The sequence below is a fragment of the Triticum dicoccoides genome, chromosome 2B (assembly GCF_002162155.2).
Source record: "Triticum dicoccoides isolate Atlit2015 ecotype Zavitan chromosome 2B, WEW_v2.0, whole genome shotgun sequence".
Lineage (NCBI taxonomy): Eukaryota > Viridiplantae > Streptophyta > Magnoliopsida > Poales > Poaceae > Triticum > Triticum dicoccoides.
The window spans coordinates 660,264,705-660,285,722 of record NC_041383.1 but is presented as its reverse complement, the minus strand read 5'-3'; the positions used below and the strand labels follow the sequence as shown (position 1 = coordinate 660,285,722).

At 45.9% G+C, this 21,018-nt stretch overlaps 1 protein-coding gene, 1 non-coding gene and 1 pseudogene across 2 annotated transcripts; 2 read left to right on the top strand and 1 right to left on the bottom strand.

Annotated features, from left to right (window-relative positions):
- The first annotated feature begins 841 nt into the window (after nt 1–841).
- On the top strand, nt 842–936 carry LOC119266178 (annotated as a pseudogene).
- A 5,514-nt stretch (nt 937–6,450) lies between these two features.
- On the bottom strand, nt 6,451–10,366 carry LOC119365451 (uncharacterized membrane protein At1g16860-like). Its single transcript, XM_037631087.1, has 7 exons — nt 10,253–10,366; nt 9,960–10,105; nt 8,390–9,180; nt 8,161–8,251; nt 7,507–7,662; nt 7,148–7,359; nt 6,451–7,026 (listed from the first exon to the last, which is right to left on the bottom strand). Exons 3-7 carry the CDS (start codon nt 9,049–9,051, stop codon nt 6,834–6,836), a joined length of 1,314 nt encoding a protein of 437 aa, XP_037486984.1. The 5' UTR covers nt 9,052–9,180; nt 9,960–10,105; nt 10,253–10,366; the 3' UTR covers nt 6,451–6,833.
- Nucleotides 10,367–18,155: 7,789 nt separating this feature from the next.
- On the top strand, nt 18,156–18,258 carry LOC119266168. The gene has a single exon (XR_005131899.1). It is a non-coding gene; the product is annotated as a U6 spliceosomal RNA (small nuclear RNA).
- Nucleotides 18,259–21,018: the final 2,760 nt, after the last annotated feature.

The window sequence follows — 21,018 nt, the reverse complement described above, 5'->3', positions numbered from 1 at the left end:
GTCTGTCACATTGCATGCGCAGAACCTTGTGAATCATACATTTTTAAATTCAGCGTATCCTCCCAGCCTTTTAGTTATAAAACCTACATATTCTACGCATTTGTGTATTTAAGATGTGTTTTGTATGTTTAAGAACATCGAAACATACCAGAGCGATGGTGCCAATAGTCCAAACTAGTTTTTCCATTTAAAAAATTAAATAGTTTTAACTAGCCATGCCAGGATCGTGCAGGCTACCTAACAAACCCTTATCGACTTGTTTTAGTCTTCTGATGTGGATTACCAAACGCATCCTCATTGACTTGTTTTGATATTTTGGTGTGGATTACTCCGTTGGGTGCACGGTTGCTTCCTCTTGCGGATTTTTGGTTGAAGTTCCCATGATTGCTCCTAACTCTTCCCACTAATACTATGATACACGCGTTGGTATGACATTGGCTCATAGCTGAAGACTGCTAGTATTTCTAGGCTCTACTGTGATAGATTGCAATCGATTCAGAACCATTCCTCAAGTTTCTCTGCACTTTACCCTGCCTACACATGTAAATTGTTGCTCCAGATTTTGCGGCGACTTCTCGAAATCCAGGACCAGGTCCTTCATCCTTGATGTCACACTGAACAAGTCGCCCGGCTGTTGTACAATTCATGGACAACAATGAACTTGGCCAAAATCGGGCAGGTCGACGGGGTGCCAGGTATGGCCGGAATCTAGCTAGGCAATGACTTGAACATTGAAGGGTTGAAGTTGATCAATGCACTACGGTTCCAAGTATAGTTAGCGCTCATTCATTATTTATTTGCTCACAGGGCCATCAGATCAGTCGCACTACGAGCTAGAATTGTCCCTTCAGGGACATGTGATAAAATTGGAATGATACAGGGAATATTAGCATGGCCGCTTCAAGGATTTTTTTTTGAGAATCTCACAAAGCTTTATTACTGCATCATAATGTTTACAGGTACAAAGACAAGATCGCCGGGCTGGCCTAACCAAGTAGTATGGCGGCCAAACCCTAAAGATAAAGCATACTTTGAGAGATTATGGGCCTCCACATTAGAGGTTCTATACTCACGACTAAAAGAGCATGAAATAAAAGTAGTAGCGCGAGCATTGATCTCCTGAACAATGGTGCCAAAACTTGCAGAGCTTCCTTCTCTGTCTGATCGCATCAACAACCACCTTACAATCTGAGGCCACCAAGATTTTGTTGAGGTAGAGATCCTCTGATAGTGCTAAAGCCTCCTGAATAGCTAAGGTTTCAAGCACCTGCGGGTCCGGATGCCCTTCAGAGCCAGTGCCGAAGCTCCCATGAAAAGCCCCTCTGCATCTCTGCAAACCACGCCAACTGTGCCAAAGCTGCCAAAGCGAGATACAGCTGCGTCAACATTGAACTTGAAGTGATCAGATGGTGGCGTCACCCACGCCCTCGACCGCGGTATCGCTATTACTATGTCCTTTCCTTCTTCTTCAAGAATTCTATATCCGACAAGTAGGACTTGATGAAATTGTCGGTGGCAAACAGGGTCTGGAAAATCTCCTCATGTATGGCCTTCCTTCGTTCACTCCAGATGGCCCAAAGGGTGACAATCATCAGCGTGAGCTGCTCCGTCGGGAGTGACTCGCTCATCAGCGTCAGCTGCTCCGTCGGGAGTGACTCGCTCATCGGCCCCATGCTACCCAGCAAGGCTTCCTCTTGCCCCTCTTACTCCCACACCAAAACTGGCGGATGGGCGATATCACGCTTTCACAAAGGACTCTAGGTAGTCTGAAGCAAGACATAGAAAAAACTGGTATAGCTTGGGCCACCGAATTTATTAGCACCTCCTTTCCAGCTACTGACAAAAGTTTCTCCATCCATCCTTCACTCTGTCTCGTAAATATTTGAAAGTGCCATTTTTGGACTGTCCCACATCAGTTGGCATACCCAAGTATTTCTCACTTAGAGATTCATTTTGCACATTGAGTCTATTCTTTATTTCCACTCTAAGGGTCTCAGGACACCCTTTGCTGAAGAAAATAGAAGATTTATCATAGTTCACTCTTTGACCCGAAGCCAAGAAATATGTATCAAGTAGGTTTGATACCTCATTTGTCCCCTGAACACTAGACTTAAAAAGCAGCTGGCTGTCATCTGCAAACAAAAGTTGATTCACTGCCAAAGTTGTGGGTGCCACCTTTATGCCACCTAGCACTGATGACTGAGAACTGTGTTTTAAGAGACACAAAAGGCCCTCTGCTGCAATCAAGAATAAGTAAGGCGAAATAGGATCTCCCTGCCGAATACCTCTGGTTGGTGAGAATTTCTCCAATCTTTCTCCAATAAACAGAAGTGAGAATGAAACAGAAGTAATCATGCTCATCACTGTATGAACCCACTCTGTAGCAAAACCAAGCTTGCCCATAATGGCTTTTAGGTAAGACCATTCTAGTCTGTCATATGCCTTCATCATATCCAACTTGAGTGCACAAAAATTGTTGGACTTAGACATGTTTCTCTTCATAAAATGCAGGCATTCATAAGCGCATATGGTACTGTTAGTGATTAACCTTCATAGGACAAAGGTTGATTGCTCATCTAAGATAATATCAGGCAGTATCAACTTTAATCTGTTTGCTACCACTTTTGAGGCAATTTTATAAATCACATTGCATAGGCTATTGGGCCTAAACTAGTTAGAAGAGTGGGATTTGATACATTGGGTATCAACACAAGAATCGTGTCATTAATACTAGTTGCACTCTCCTCTCCTCTGACAACCCGAAGCACTACATTAGTAATTTCCTCCCCACATATATCCCAATGGCGCTGATAGAAATGTGCTGGAAACCCATCTTGGTATGGAGCCTTCATGGGGAACATCTGAAACAAAGCCTGCTTCACCTCCTCATTGGTGTAGGGGGCACAAAGGGCAGCATTCATCTCTGGTGTAACTTTTTGTGACACATGCTGAAGAACATCATCCACTCCCTGTACTCCCTCTGACGTGTACAGTGATCTATAGAAGTCTGTCACAAGTTGTATCATCTCAGTCGTATCATCTACCCGTATACCCAATGCATCGTATAGAGCCCGAATCATGTTCTTCTTCCTCCTCATGTTTGCCCTCATGTGAAAAAACTTTGTATTTCTGTCACCCACAGCTAACCATTGTATTCTCGATCTCTTTCTCCACATTATCTCTTCCTTATGATAGAGCTCAAACAAACGTTCATTCAACTTCAACTCCACGTGATTTGGGGACGTCCTCGACGAAACACTTCGGAGCCTCTCTAATTCAGCCTTAGCTTTCTTGATCTCCTTCTGCACACTTCCAAACGTGTCATTGTTCTAGGCTGTGAGGTTCTTGGACAATAGCTCAAGCTTTTTGCGTAGTGCTTCCACTCCTTGATCGCCTTGGTGCTCACTCCATCCTGAGCTAATGGTATCTCGCCAAGATTCATGTGACTCCCACATCACCTCATAGTGGAAGCCTGGTTTTGGCTATGGCGCCATAGTCTCCTCAAACTGAATGAATATGGGTCCATGATCCGAGGAGGACGAAGTTAAGTGTTTCACACTGGCCATTGGGTATCGCGCTGCCCAATCAGCTGTGGCCAGCGCCCGATATAGCCTCACTCTGGTGTAGGAACCCCCGACAACTTTCTTCTCGAATGTCCAAAATTTGCCCTGGTAGCCTAAGTCCATCAACATGCAAACATCAACTTCATCACGAAAGCCTTGTATTTGTGAGTTACTCCGGTTAGCAACCCCCTCATATTCATCCGGACGTAAAACTTCGTTGAAATCCCCCACACACAACCAAGGGAGGTTATTCAAAGTTGCCAAACCTTTCAAAAGATCCCAAGTCTGGTGTCTTAGATTGGTCTGGGCCTCACCATACACACAAGTCAACCTCCATGGGTCTCAACCATTCTCCTCAATCTTTGCATCAATATGATAAACAGAGTCACCCAAAATCTCTAGACTTATTGTATTATTCCAAAAAAATCCTATTCCACCACTTCTACCTTGACTATTTATGGCATAGGCATTGTCATAGCCCAGAGAATTAGCTAAAGCTTCTACACGCGCTCCCTTTATTTGTGTTTCAACAATACATAGCACGGTAGGGGTAAATTTCTTCGCAAGTTCGCGAAGTTCTCGGACTGTCGCGACTTAACGCGCACCACGGCAGTTCTAGCATAGGGAACTCATTGTGCCCGGCGGCACTCCTCGAAGGAGCCCGCCGATCCTGCAACTTCATCACTAGCATCTTTCACGCCCTCTGCCTCCTTGACCGTCATCTCTTCTGTAGCCGTTGGCTCCTGGAACAAAGCTTCTCTATTACCATCCCCCTTCTTAGGACTCTTCACCTCTTTCCTTGGAGAAACATAGACCGGAGGCAGCGGAGGCACCCCTGTGGGCTTCTCCATTACCGTCAGAGCTGTGGAGCTATAATCATCTGTGCTCTCGCCCACAAGCTGTTTCTCCCTCGACGTGCTGGATAGATGTTCCACAGAGGAACGCTTGTTCTTTGCTAGGTTCCCATCTGACATCTGTCCCTTCTAGATCACCACTAGGCTTCTCCACTGTCACAACCCGAGCTCCCGGTTTTGTCACTTCATTTGCTGGCGCCCCGACATAGTGTTGGTTCTGTTGCTGCGCATTGAAACGCCAGCTCTGATTAGGATTATAGGGTCCCCCCTCCTCTTCCTCGTCCCCCTGTCCTCCCAGGTCCTCCCCTGCCTCGCTGGGTGCCAAAATTCCCCCGGCCAGCAGGCCTGAAGCTCACATTGTCAGCTAAAACAAACTATCCCCATTCAAAAGTGGACTCATCGTGAACTCCATCTCCGCACTCCTCATGCCAGTGGCCAAATTCGCCGCAGTTAAAACAAAAGATTGGGAGTTTCTCATACTTCACTTGGTACCTCACTCTTTCTTCCCCTTTCTTCCCCTTTCTTCCCCATAACGAAATGTTTTATCTTGGCATTTATATCAGTTTTTCACTCTGACCCTGACGAACTACCCAAAGAAACCTGCCGGGAGTTTTAACTGGATCTCCTCCACTTCCCCAATACGAGATGCCAACCCCCTGACCGCCGATCCTATCAGAAAATTGTCCGAGAGAAGATGAATCTGAGCACAGACCGACAGCTTGTCCAAGAGGACACTCTCGGGCTTCTTGAATCCATCATACCCCTTCATAATTACCGAATGATCTCTGAACAGCTAGGGTCCCTCCAACATTGCTTTGTTCCAATCTCCTAGACATCCAAACTGGGTTGTGAACAGGTTATCTTTGATCTTCCTCCACACCATAGTCCTCGCGGGGTTCCATGCCGCTCGCATGTCCCCATACAGAGCATTAGGGCTAAAAGATTTCGGCGTATGCACGCGGGCTATAGCGAGCCACTTCGCCGGATCCCCCAAGTCCGGCAATTCTTCTTCCCAAACGAAGTCATCATCATCCTCCTCCTGCAAATTCAGCCGAGACAACAACTCATCTGCAGTCTCCTTCCCCTGTCGTCCTTGCGTGCTAGAACTTGCTGCCATCTCCCAGATCCGATCTCCCGTCACGAGAGAAAACAAAGACAGCGATGGCCACGATCGCCCCCGATCCGAATCAGCCTGGCGGAGAGATGGCGCCGATGAGAGATAAATTCCGGCGGCTAGCGCCGGAAGACGGAGAAACCCTAGTTTTATCGCCTAGGGGAGAGAGTTGCGGAAACAGATGGGAAGCGCTAGCACCACGCGTGTAGATACATATTCTACCTGCTACTATGACCGCTTCAAGGATGACACGCACAAATTGAGTGGTCCAATTGTTTTTTAAAAAAGATTGAATGCCGGTACATGCCTTCTTTCGCTGGCCTCATCTTCTATTACAACAAGGCTCTTTCTGCTCTGACCCTAAAATGCACAGTTTTATGACATATAGATCCTCGTACTTTTATTTGCCCCATTTCATCTTTATGACTAAGTCCTAATAGAACACCACATTTATTTTCTCAAATGGCATGATCTTGCTTGGCTGCACTCTTCATTGCTTCGTACAGTAGACCTTTATGTCCTCACCGCCTTATGCTTTTGGTAGTTAGACCTCCAAATCTCAATCTCAACTAAAGAGTAATTGAATCTTTGTGTCATATAAATTTCTCTTCCAGTGACACACAATGTCAAGATTTATTCTTATGCGTAAAAACATCGTACATGTTCTTTTGATTGAATTAGGTGCATATATATGTACATTACAAAACAAAAACAATAATCATCTCGACTCCTCAAGTAGAAAGCGAAAACAACATTTTGTTTTCTACTGCAAATCACTAAATCAGCCCATGTCCTAATTAAGCAAGTTACTACAGATTACCACAGCTAGTGTGATGTTTTGACATTTTCTATTATGTATATGCAAATTGTGGACAGAGATGGAAAACGAAAGATGTTTAGCAGCAGTGCAAGAAAACCATCCTAAATAACATATATTAGACCCAATTTAATAAGTCTTCAAACAACCCAAATGCCACCATATTACACACATATTAAGAGTTCATAACCAAAAACAAGCAAAAGAGGACGTGATACATTGAAAAGGGGGTATACAGTGAAAACACAGATTACCCAGCCATACTCGATCTTTTAGTACTCCCTCCGATCCACATTACGTGTCTTAGATTTGTCTAGATACGGATGTATCTAGACACAGATCGGAGGGAGTAGCCATAATCACACGTAACATTTATACAGTTTCCTCAGTTCTAGTAATCTACCAAGCAAACCCAACCCGACGTCAAATATTCGACGGGCCAACATTCCCTCTTCACCAGCAGCTATCTCACATCACTCGGCTTGCTATACTGGTATGACATCCATGTCTGAAGTATCTTCACATCTCAAGACTAGTCCGTCAAGGTTCGATGGGAATAGGCACTTCCCCCACAGGCAACCAGATGAAACAGGCTCCGGTGGAGGTACTATCATCAACATGCTCCCGCTCTTTTGAACAACCCCCATCACACTCACAGTGCTTCCTTCCTTGATGTATCTGCCGGTATGGTATTGAGTAAATCACAATGATTCACTAATATCTTTTGGTACACATCTTCAGAAAAGAGTTAAATATTTTTATGTGATACAGGTGGAAAGCAACATAAAGAAAATAATACCCTTCTTTTAGGCGCATTTTCCGACCATCACTTGAGAGGTTCCTTTCTCGTAGCCATCTTAGAAATTCAGGAGACATGTTCTTGTTCTCGGGATTGATGTCAATTACTACCGGTTCATCGACATATGGTGTCACCCGTGCACCACTTCCTGTTCTTACCAATGCTCGAAGCCCAGATTGAAAATCTGAAATGTAGAAATCTACCGCAAAGCGCTGCAATAGTTACAGGTGAAATGTCAAAGTAATATAATTGGATTATTAACATTTTTAAAACACATCTTTATACCGGGAAGTAATTCATTGTATCAATTTATTTTAAACATCATTTTTCTAGGTACCTATGGAAAAATTAAAACTCACCTCTGCTGTCTGTAATCCCCAGGTAAACCGGCGATGCTTGGGGTTTGCAGTTTTTGAATCCCAGCCCCTATACTCATACAGCCTAGTTGAAGTGTACACACATCTCGGAATCCTTTGAAATGAAGACTGCAGTGGGAAATTTCCACACGTAACAACCTGCGATGTTTGGCATATTGATCATTACTATAAATGGTAAGTAACTAATAATGTAACAAGTTTTGTTGTCAACCTGTAGATTAACATATGCAATCTCCAAAAAACTGAAAAGGATTTTATGCTACATGTGGAACTAGGTGATTATAATAATCCAATTATAACTATCATGCAAATTCTACCATGAATAGTAAACCGAAATACAGAAATTTGGTGATATATTGATGTATTATGTGCTGGTATACAGGTCCAAAGCACATGTGGCAGAAAGGAACATGAAAGGTAAGTAACTTGGAATCTGATGGTACATGTATTCATAAACCAAAACAAGAATCGTGTAACAGTAATACTCAACTATGTTCAGCCTAGTCTCATTAGCGCACATAGCAACAGAACGATCATAGGCTCAATGGAACAGGGTGAATACTGACACTAAACAAAAATTTATCAGAGTGAAGATAACGACAATAAATCCAACAAGAGCAGCAGCATTTCACATACCCCTGTAACCTTCACATACTCTCCACCTTTTGCAGTTCTGAGATCAGTATCAGGATAGCTATTGACAAACCCAAGCACGCCTCTCCTGCCACTGAAAACATTCCAACACACAAGTGCGGCAACAGAACCAATCATTGCAACAACAACTATCAGCACAACCGCATTGTGAACAACAGCAAGAATGAAGAGACCTATTGCAAACCCCATCAGCAAGAGTGTGATCACTTACCAGAGTACCAACTTCGAAATGCTTCCCTTAACTGAGAAACTACTTTCGGTGGTGAGAGTAGTAACAGCCTGGTTGTGAGCAAGTGATGTAGCCTGCACCTTCATTGACGCAGCAGAATCAAGAGATCCAGATACTTTTCTTCTTGGAGCACCAGACGAATTCAGTGGCCCGGAAGAATGAGGGCCAGATGTGATAAGCCCAGTTGTAGGAAGCACTGGAGGTAGAGGGCCAGAATTCTGGCGAGCCATTGGGGTCACACCTCCAGACTGGGGACCGGACGACCACTTTGCTTGTTCTCGATGCTTATTGAATGGTCCGGAGTTAGATTTTGCTCTTGCTGATCCTCCAGCACCAGGAAGTGAAGATGAAAGAGAACCAGAGTAGTTTGACCGGCCACCAGCATTAGAGACAGGTCCAGAGTTGGAAGCAGCACCCCCAAACAAAGTATTACTCGAAGGTGCATTGCCCAGAGGGCCAGATTTTCTGAACTTGTCAGCATGGAGGTCAAACATCTTCCCAAACTCTCCAGATTTCTTCAAGTCACCATGAGTGTACGGCATCAAATTGGAGCCAATGGTTGGGGCTTTCTCCTTAGGTTGCTCAGGTCGGCCAGATACATACAGGCCATTGCTCAGCTGATGTGATGGAAATCTAGAACCCATGTTTTGAACCACCAGAATCAATTGTGTATTATTATTCAACCAGCTCTAGTGTAATCAATTGAGGTCAATTTGAGTCTTGATGTGCACAACCATCCTTCTCATAGTACAACCTACACCTTGCATCAGCTCCTGAAAAAGGAGACGATAAATATATATTATAAAAACCATGGGTGTGAGGTACATTTTCGCATTATGTGACCAAGAGATAATCACGTTAGAACAAATAGAATGCAAGTAAAGAAAAATCAATGATGCGAGAACCACAATAATACTGATCAAGAATATCGACAGGATTTAAAATGAGTGGCACAATAGTACACCATAGTGGTTTGACTATAGTAGAACATGAGCTAATTACAAAATTGATGCATGGGACAATACAATAAAAAACATACTAGAACAAGAACCAACTCTTCATAGAAAATTTAGTTTATCTATCATACATTTGTTTTTCCACTTTGAAGTTTATCATGGAGACCAAATAGAGTTGTTTTGCAATTTTTTTGTCTTTGACAAATTCGAAAGAGGTAGTAGTAGTTCTTCTCCTCATGTAATTGTTTTGTTTTTGGAAAATCGTCCCAGGCAATGACAGTTGATTAGATGGCACCAACCCAGTGGCGGAGGATGATCAAAGCAGAGGTGGCCAGTCATTATTAGATATAAAAACACACAATATGCATGGAAAAAGCCCGCATCTCTTTCATCATCCACAACAAAACGATTCAGCTGAAGCTCCAACCCACATCTCTCTTATTATCAATCAATACAAGTTTGTAAGTCTGTAATGTGACCAAGTGTAGGCATCAACTAATGCACCAAAGTCTGTACTGTAACTCGTCAATTTTGAGTGATGAATTTCAGATATTTATAACTCATCGATTAGAAGGGCCGGCAGTCTAAGCAATAACCTGTAACCAGGGCGCAGGCGTCGGCGGCGTGCAGTAGGGCGTGGGTGTGCGGTACCGATCGAAGAGACGGCGAGGAGCGGGTCCAGTGCGTCAGCGGCGGGTGCACGGGCTGCCTCCGCCCGGCGTCGGTGGCGTGCGGCTCCAACCTAGAAAAGGGGAATTGAGGAGGAGGTCAGAGGAACCGACGAGTGCGTGGTCGTGAGTCGCTCAAATCAGGTCGGCAGACGGCAGCAGGTCGCCATGTCCATGGGGAATTGGAGATGGAGGCCGAAGGACGAGGCACGGGGAATTACGGGGACGGAGGCCGGACGCGATCAATTTGAAGGAAACGGCAGGATCGGCGGCGGCGGCGCAGCCGGGCGTTACGTCCACTGCAGCGGCTGCGGCTGCGGAAGGTGGAGGTGGGGGGGTGGCTGAGAGAGAAGATGGGCCAAGGCCCAGGTGGAAGAGAAGAGAAAGAAGGGAGGATGGGCTGCAGCCAGTAGATGCTGGGCCGCGAAATTCGACCCAGTTCAGTTGGGAACGTTTTTTCCTCCAGATAACAAAAGTGCAGAAATGTTAAAGAAAGTGTAAAAATTGTTTTTTTTTCTCTGAAAGTTTTTTTTAGGGTTATGAAAGTTGTTTCGAAATTTTCTATATTCGCATATTCGGAATAATCCCTTTGTTCCATAACGCAGTGTCTATATTCTTTTTGAAAAGTCAACCTTTACAAAATTTGATCAAGTTTTAGAAAAAATATTTACATCTAGAATATGAAATATGTATCATTAAATACATCATGACACGTAATTTCATCTCTACTACTCCCTTTGATCCAAATTAATTATCGCTCAAATTGATACATTTAGCACTGAAATACATCTACATTCTAGATACATCAGTTTCGGCGACAACTAATATGGATTGGAGACAGTATTAAAAAGGAGTTGGTGTTTATAAGTTCATCGGGTTTTTTTTTGTTCGTCCAGCCCTTGATGGATCGGCTGGGGCGACTGTTACTGCGCATGCTCTCGAGCTTCTTCTTTTTTTTGAAAGTCGCATGCTCTCGAGCTTGGGGGTCGCGTTCGCCATGTCGTCTAGTCAAGCCTGCGCTCAATAAGCCCACTTGGGCCGCGTAGTAATCAGTGAAAATTTGGTGTGTTTGCATGGAGTCAAACTAGCGAGTGCGCACAATGTCTTAATCTTGATAGCCAAATGGGCTAGCAAACTATGGTAAACGTACTCAGGTTGTATTATATTTAAATCTTACCTCAGACGAACGATATATGAGCCTAATTTGCGTCCAACCGGATGGACCTTTTCTTCTGAGATGGGACACCACAATTCCATTAAAAAATTTGTGGCTCAGCAAATGTGCTGGCACAACAAGCAGGGCAACTTTTTTTTTGAACATCAATACAGACACAAGCGTTCATACATACGCGCATACATTCATTTCCATCGTGGCCTTAGCGATCATTTCTCCTGTTTCATGACTCTTGCTGCAAATTTTAAAGGGACAAATTTTGATCCGCTGTAAGAGGATACATCGTGATCAACAGTATCTTTCCACAGGTACTCAATCACACCTGAATTCCCAGTAGTTGAATTTGTGTTCGACTGACTTATGCTTGGCTGCCTGCAGAGCCTGTTTAGTATACAACAGAGTATTTAATTATGAATGAGGTTGTAACTTTACCATATGCACGGTCAAATTTATTCAAGCTCCAATGTTACTTTCATAATCGCGCCAGGCTTAGTTTTTATCTTGCAGACGTTCGCGGACGCCTACATGCCTACTTGCTTACAAAGGACAACCGGTGCATACATGGTGTCAGGTGCATGTCACTATTATTTGCGGCAAAAAAAAACTTAGTAGAAGCATGCAACTTACGCGAGTGAATTGCAAAAAACCACCACATTTGAAGTTCTCGTTTGGAATTGCTACCACATTTCTTGCGCGCTCCAAAAATCTACCAATTTTCTTGTTAATTTTCTCAATAAACACTGATGACCGGTTTGAATCATTTTAATCCAATTTCTGACATGTCGGATCCACTTGTAAGCGCTGACGTTGCACAAAACGGTCAACACAGATGGCGTTGACGGTTAAGTTGGACATGGGACCCACCGGTCAGAGTTTGCCACCATGTTTATCTTTGTATCATTTCATCGAACAGCTTGCGCGCAGAACGGCGGTGATTCTTGGAGCTCGTGTTGGTTCTCGCCGGCGGACCGTGTTGTGGACTAGGGATGGAGGTGAGGTGGTTTGTGCGGTCGGAGTCGCCGGGGTTGACCGGAGCCTCGCCGAAGTCGAGGAACAGCGTGGCCTCCGGCCACAAGCTCATGCCACCACCGCCTCAGCGTGTGCCGCAATGTCGCCCCTCCCCGGCCAACCTCCCCCCGGCCTCTTCTGCTCCACCGGCCACACCCTCCCGAGCCCCTGCTCCCTTCCCCGAAGAACCAAGCCATGGCCGCCACTAAGCTTCGGCCATGCACCACCTCGGCCATGGCTACACCAGCACCGCCCAGGAGCTCAGCCGGCCAGCACCCCTTCGATGGCCGTCACGCGCGTCACAGCAGCGCCCTCCGGCGAGCAGCGGGAACTGGAGCAGTGGAGCTCCCGCGCTGGCACCTAGGCCATTCGACGCGTCATGGCGGCGCCCTCCGGCCTGGCAGCCGGCTCCGCCCAGGCGTGGCCTGCTGCTGCTCCCGTTGCGTGCCGGATGGCTCAGCCCGTGGCTCCACATGACACTTCCAAGGTGTGGCCTGCTGCTGCTCCCGCTACGTGTCGGAGGCCTCGGCCGGCGGCTCCGCACGACTCCTCCTGGGCACGGCCTTGTCACGACCCAAGCACATACATGGGATGAGCAATCAGATCAGTACCGATCTCGGATACAAGAGAAGAGATTTGAGGTGAGAATCAGCAACAAGAGGGAGATACAGATAGCAGGGAGGTGAGGAACAGGAGCAAAAGGATGAGAGGCTTCAGACGTTTCAATCGTTCCCCCCGTCTCCTGTGACGCGCGCCTCTTTATATAGCATTGCTCCAGATCCTTGCCACTAGGCCCAGCCCAAGTTCCACGGCCCATTTTCCAGGGCAGTCCCACGAAGAGGGCATGACCTCTGGGGATGACATTCTCGCCCCCTTCAAATGCGGCTTGTCCTCGAGTCGGTGATGTGAACCACCCAGATCCCATGGTACTAGCAGCTCAATGAGAAGTTCAATAATGTCGACGAAGCGGACACCACCCGGGTCTCATGGAGATTGTCTCTCGGGTACTCCTACGAGCTTAACAACCTGTTGCTGCAGAAATGGGTTTGGCCAGTCGACCCGAAAGATGTGATGCCAACTACTCCAAGAGATATTAAAGTTGTCACACTTCAGCTGCGCAGAGATCACTGCCATATCTGATGGAAAAATTGGGTTGTTTTCTCCGTCCCTTGGGTCAAGATAACATGATGTGCATACATATTCCGAGTAGTCTGAGCAAGCTGGGTGACCATGCAGGTTCTGAATATGTAACATAATTCCTCCCTGAACACCAATGGAATGTGGTAGGAGCAGAGTATACTTGACAACTATGAAACTCCCTGATGTGCAACTGTTTTCAACCAAAACTGCTAGAAAGATATTCGTGTTGGAATTTATCTCAAACATATGCCACTTCGTGAGCGTCCATCCAGGGCTGGGTTTAGGCAACATGTACAATGCTTTCCGAGATTGGAATATGGTTCCATCACTCAGAACATCAAAACCAGCAAGAATATAATAACCAACCAGTTTGCTTACTTTCTTATCAGTTGTAGTCGCCCTCCTTGACATTTTGTCATCCAATAAACACCATAATGTGGTGAGATCAAACTCTTCAATGATGCCGAGGAGCCATACAACTAGATAAAAACACCCACTGTCAACTTGCATAACTTCCATCGTGAAATATAGCGTTGTACACCACCAGGGCAAATGATATGTCAAAGCTCCTCTATTCTCGTGCAGATGTATATATCCAATGGATACACCACTAATGTTAAGAAGAACCTGTTGTAACTTATGGTCTCCTGGATCAAAAGGCAACTCCAGATTCATAGGAAAATATTTATAACCGAAAAGATAGCCACCCGGAGTGGAGAACTGAAGTTCCACCACCGGTAGCTTGAGCCACTCCAGTGAGAGATAAACATTAGCTTCACCACCAAAAGATATCTTTCCATCAAGCTGTATGTGCCACATCTCGTAACTGAGTCTTGCCATGTGACATAGAGAGTATATCTCTTGAGCTGTAAGCCACCAAGACACTACTGTTGCACATTTTGTTTGCAGAACTGGCTTAGAATCAAAGGCATGGACACTAGCATGGTTTAATTCTGGAACAGAGCTCGCGAGAATACAGCAGCGGTAAGCATCCATTTTCAGTTTACCAAGATTATGCACATGAACAATAAAGGGATTCTTCAACTGCCCTTGGACTGTAATGCTTAAAATTCCATTATCCAACTGAATAACATAGAGTGTCCTGAGAGCTTCAGGCTGCATAGTAACTGGAACATAGAGTGTCCTGAGATCTTCAGGTTGCATAATAACATAGAGTGTTCTAAGAGCTTCAGGGATCCTAGTATCCATCTGTTTTGCAGATCCCAAATGCAAAGTAGCATGACCAATAGCATGAGCTTGATGTACAAATTTAAAATCAGACCACCAATCAATGTGGTGCAGCACGCTCGCTTTAGTTGCAGGAAATAGTGTGGAAAATTCATTTTGAAGAGACCACCAATATAAAGGCATGCCTTCACAGCGACCACTGGTTTTCCATGAGGAATTATGAACAATGGCACTGTCTACCTTACATGAAGACTGCATCGACTTATAGCGAAGAACATCTGTAGCACTGAACCGCCAAGTAAGCACAGAAGATGCAATGATATTACTGCAAGTTGGCTTTTCCCACACTGTGTTGTGGGCAAAAATAGTTGAAGGGCGATAGGCTTCGCTAAAGAGTTCCACTTCTGCTCTGCATAATATTAGGGCCTGATTAGCTGCTGCATAAATATGCAAATGCTTCTCTTCGATGGATTTCCCCAAGATACAACAAGGTGCATATTGTGCTCTCCATAGACATCCATCCACATGGCACTCTGTCATTAGTGAACTAGGTGCAGCTTCACTGAACAATATGTTCAGAATTGAACCAACACCCAAGACTTGCAAAGGGAGTCCGGTGTTGTGTTGTCCAGCAGAAAATAGAGCTTCAAAACTCACATCAGCTAGCCGTACATTTTGAGGATCAGACCAGTAGTTTTGGAACCTCCAGAACACGTCCACCAAACACCAAGGAGAGTTGGAGGGATTACGCCTTAAGTACCGCACCTCTGATTCTGCTAGAGCATACATTACTTCCAAGGACTCATTGAAAATAAGCCACCAATACCAGTCGATGTTCCCAAGGCTTGAGTTGCTGCGGTTGATGTCTCCTGCTTGCCTAAGAGATTGAGGGGTTGTTTTGTGTGAGTGCGGCCGAGGCCAGAAAGAGAGCTTCCCCCAGCACACCTTTGCACTGTAAATATCCTCTCTCATCATTCCTTGCCAACTCACACAGGGAGCCACCTCCCTGATTAACACCGTGGCGGCGCTCGATGGTGGCTCGATGATGCCGCCATGAGCTGTACTGCTGTCCTTGTCAAGGAAAGAGGGCCATGGTGCCGGCCGGACCACCGTCCCTTGTGGCTTCAAACCTAGTGTCACACCTGACATGAACACGTCCGTAAACACAAAGCCTTTCAACAAACCCTGGTGGGCGTCGTCATGACGAACTTGAGGGAAGGAATCGGTCGCCACCACGGGGTTGGTGTGGCGACACTAAAGGTGTTGGTGTCGAGAGCTTCGCCACACATAGCAGAGGTTGCAAGATCAGGGGAGATGTCGATGGTGGCGTCACAACTTGGGTAATCCGTTGAGCACATGATCGGTGTTGGAGCAGCAAGGATGCTGGCGTCGACGCCGCGATCTGCACTGCACAACACTGGGACCTCGAGCTTGGTGGAGACGGTGCAGAGGGTCTCAGTAGGCATGAGACCATGAACTCCATGGTCGTAGCCATTGCCACGCTCCTCGACAGCCATGGCCTCATCCTTCATGATCTCTTCCTCCCTAATTCTAGCAAGGCAGGACGCTCTGGTGATGCTAGATGGCGATTGCGAGTGCACAGCTACTTGAATATCCTTGCGCAAGCCATCAATGTACGGGTGGACAAAGCTCTTGATGCTTAGACTGGAGTCAAGATGCAGCACATGGTGTAGACGCTCCCAGAACAACGTCGTGTACTCAGCCACGGTTCCCACCTGCGTCAGCTCGAGCAGCAAGCGCATGCGCAGGTGGAACTCACTCTCAGGCATTTCGTCGAATAGGTGATAGGCAGGAAGTGGGTTGGTGATTTTTTGTTGGCTCTGATTACCAAATTGTCACGACCCAAGCACATACATGGGGTGAGCAATCAGATCAGTACCGATCTCGGATACAAGAGAAGAGATTTGAGGTGAGAATCAGCAACAAGAGGGAGATACAGATAGCAGGGAGGTGAGGAACAGGAGCAAAAGGATGAGAGGCTTCAGACGTTTCAATCGTTCCCCCCGTCTCCTGTGACGCACGCCTCTTTATATAGCATTGCTCCAGATCCTTGCCACTAGGCCCAGCCCAAGTTCCACGGCCCATTTTCCAGGGCAGTCCCACGAAGAGGGCATGACCTCTGGGGCATGACAGGCCTCACCCGACAGTACGCCCACGTGCCTTTATCTTCCTCTAGTGAGGCCGGCATCGCCCGACAGTACACCCTCCGTCGCCTTCGACGAGCTTCGCCACGAGCCTGGCCGTTGCTTCCCTGCGACCTGCTCGCGACCGACCATGCTGCATACTTGTTCGATGGAATGCCTCCAAAGAGAAAAGATTTAGAAAGACAAGGCTACTCACGGGTGGACCCTCTGTTCAGCATATGAGTAAACAAACGGTGCTGACCGTTTACTGCCATGTCAGCACTTACAGGTGGACCCAACAGGTTGGAAATCGGATTAAAACGGTTCAAATCGGTCATCAGTGTTTATTGAGAAAATTAACAAGAAAACCGGTAGATTTTTGGGGCGCGCAAGAAATGTGGTGGCAATTCTGAACGAGAACTTCAAATGTGGTGGTTTTTTGCAATTCACTCAACTTACGCACATAGTAGCCACTTATACTAGTACGAATCAAACAATATAAAGGTGCAGGGCCCGGTGCATTGACCCCACGATAGTTGCTTAAACCTAAATTAACTACATTGTGCTACCGTTATACTCCCTCCGTTCCTCAATATAAGGTGTATTATTTTTCCAAAAAGTCAAACTTCTCTAAGTTTGATCAAGTTTATAGACAAAAATATCAATACCTAGAATACCAAATCATTATCACTAGATTCATCATGAACTATGTTTTTACATTTTATATAATTAGTATTATAAATCTTTATATATTTTGCTGTAAAGTTGGTCAAACATAGACAACAGTTGACTTTTTAAAAAACTAATACACCTTATATTTTGGAACGGAGGGAGTATGAAACTGTTTGAGCCGGCTGAGTTATGCAAATCTCCAATTAGTTAGCTTGTGTGAGTGATAACAAAGAACAATGTACGTTAAAAAAATAAAAGAATTATGCATCTACTTGCGCACCAGTGGGAAACTAACGCTCGCTAACCAGTTGAGTCCATTTCACTTTGTGTTGCAACATGGAAAAAACATGGTATTATACAAGCTTTTGAGATTTACACTAGGAATTTCAGAAAATCTTAAGGAACCAAGCCCATTATTCTGACAAGTTCTGGTGCTCAACACATTTATATTTATCAAGGAGCACATTGTTACTCCCTGCTAGGAGGGAATCGAACTAGGAATATTGATCAGAGGAACTACGAGAGAGCTGAAGATTTTTTTTTTTTTTTTTTGAGAAACGAGAGAGCTGAAGATAACTGACCTCTGCCCCTCGCACTGATCTGGGCTACGTAGTGAGATGCAGCCCACGTGAGTTCAGCAACGGTCTCGCGCTGGGCTTTTAGGCCCGCGTGATCGGGCTTTGTCGGGTGGTCAACGTGCGCGCGGCTAGGGAGAGCAACGCAGCAGTTCTACTTTGTTTAGTCCCTGTTCAATTGAGCTCTGACCGGTTTATAAGCTCGCTCGCTGCAACTAGACTTGTCCCTTCGGGGACATCCGATAAAATTGGAGCGATACAGAGAAGATTAGCATGGCCCCTGCGCAAGGATGACACGCACAAATCGAGAAATGGTCCAAATTTTTTTGAGATTTTCCGCGCCGGTCCCTGGCTGCCACTTTCTCTATTACAGCCGTGCCCCTGGAGCCTTCTCTCAGTATCCACATTCTCTATTACAGCCGTGGTATACCCTTGTACTTTCATCTGCGGCCTTATCATCTTTTACATTGAAATCCTAATGGTAATTAAACCCCAAACTCTCAATCTCGACTGAGGTACAGGAATCTCTGCATCCTATAAATCTCTCTCCCGAAGACAGCACACCACACACATACTGTAGAAGGAACGCAAAGAGAATTATCTTTCTGATGCAGAACCCATGCTCTAATTAATCAAGTGTCACGGATAGCGTAATGTATTGACATTTTCTATCACATACAAACACAATGTGGACACAGAGATATGACATGCAAGATCTTTAGCTGTAGTGCAGGAAATATATCCTAAATTAAACCGTCAATGTGATATCTACAATTCAGATAACAAACGCCATGTTCACAGCAGAGTTCATGTAATCATGGGTTTGTTGTTGGAATCTGCAAATGTAAACCCTCCCTAAGCAAAAAAGAAAAGCAGAAAAAAGAGCCAGCGTAACAAGTTAGTACTCCCTTCTATTCCTAAATATAAGACGTTTTGACACAACTTCTTATATTTAGAAGCAGAGGTAGTGGCCGTATATATAGATAGGGAGAAGGAACAGATCTGGCAGCAGAAGAACAAGCAGGCTGCAGCAGTATGCCATTTGCACTGCGGATATTTTGGTCCATAGAAAATTGCATATACTTTAGAGATGAAACGCATTTCAGACTCTCGGAGGCATGGCAAAAAATGATAGCATTCCTTCAGTATATACAATTGCCAGGTACAGAAAACATTCCTTTCGTACACTACTCCAGAACAGTAAACTAAAACCTGCAAGTTAAACATGAGATTCAGCCACTCAGGTAAACACAACGTATCACGATTCAAAGTACATTCAGGAAAGCACCGCGGTTCCTATCGTCAATTCCATGTATCCATTTGTCCTGGGCGCAAAGCTCTGGGCCTCCAATGCACAAAGGATAAAATCCTCATCAACAAACGCTGAGTGTAGCAAAGAATAAGTCTGAATGTAACAGTCTTGAAGAGAGGAAGTATAGCATCAGGATTGCAGTTCAAGCCCGTGCCTATTAAAACCTGCACCATTACCAGAAAGCTCTCGGACTGCCTTCATATCATCTTCGTTGCCCCAAAGTGACATATAAACCCAATTCAACAAGTCTTCAGACAGCCCAGATGCCATCATATCACAAGTATTCAGAGCTCGTGAGCGAAAAAATTGCAAAAGAGGACGTAATACATTGGAAAAAAGACTATACAGCCAAACACAGGTTACCCAACCGTACTCGATCGATCTTCAGTAACCATAATCACACGTAACATTTGTACATTTTCCTCAGTTCTACTAGTACTACCAAACAAACCCAACCCGAGGTGAAAAGAAAATCAAAGGGGGTCCATACAGTGAAATTCGGGAGGTTAGTGGGGAGAATACGGGACGGGACCAGCTGCCGTACCGTACGGGGCCGTTCCAGGAATGATTGATTGTGTGGTGATCACGGGTTCTTCGGAAGGTGGAGAAAATCATGGGGGAGAGGAGAGGAGCTCCTGTTATGATCCTCCCCTTTTACTTGGGTCTGGGCACGAGCATGAGCTGGTGCATTCATTCCCTTGTTTTGATCTTCTGGTGGGTGTCGATTTCCACATGGGCTCACTGCACGCTCCTTCCCAGATTCTGGGTTGAAGTCGGTTCTCCTAACTTGGGGCACTGATACACGTTGGTAAAATTTCCAGCTGAACATAACACCTGAAAGAGATTTGGCCCGTCTAGCCCCTAGCGCGGCAGACTGACTGACAGTTTCCCTGAAGAAGACAGGTGCGAAGGTAAAGGAGCAAACGTGTTCTTACTTACCCATCTTCGTCAGGTAACAACTGACTCTACAATGAAATCAAAGGATAACCGGCCTTGCACGATGCATGGTACTCGGGTCGATTCAGAGCCATTCCTCAATTTTCTACTGTATGTCGACATGGTCCGCCGCACCGTGTAAAATGTTGTTGCTGATATCCAGGGCAACTTGCCGATCCAGGCCCGGGGACCAGGTCCCCGGCTCTGGCTGGATGACCAATCAAAGAAGTTGGCCAAGATCGGAGTCGGAGGACGGGTCGCTTGATGAACCTGAACCACATGCGATGAAAATGAGATGCGTTGCTTCTGCCAACAACACGCGCGTATTTTTATAGTATTGGTTTCGTGGTGCGACAGTCGGGGCCGCCTTGAGAATGATCGCCGGAACTCCTGTTGTGATCTGCTTCTCAGCTGATATTCTCAAGGCGAATGACGGACTGCACCTGCTCTGCTCTGCTCTGTTTCAGGCTGCAAATGGACGCGGGCTGCCCACGGTGCCCACTTAAAAGCCCACATAATCTACATTAGCGGACGCCCACGGATAGTGCGACAAGATATGTGGGATATGTCGGTTTGTTCCGCGGTGCCCGCATCGAGCCCACGTCTATCTCACTTCCTTCAATAAGGACACGCCGCGACGATGCATTGTGGATTAGAACATGCTGCCGTGTAGCTTCGCCATGGCCGCAGCGCCGCCGTCCACCTCAGCCAGGGCAGCCTTAGCGCCGCCATGGACGTCCTCGCCGTCTCCGTCATGGTCGCAGCCGTCCACCTCGGCCACGGCAGCCTTAGCGCCGCCATAGTCGTCGTCCAGCTCCGTCATACTCGCAGCGCCGCC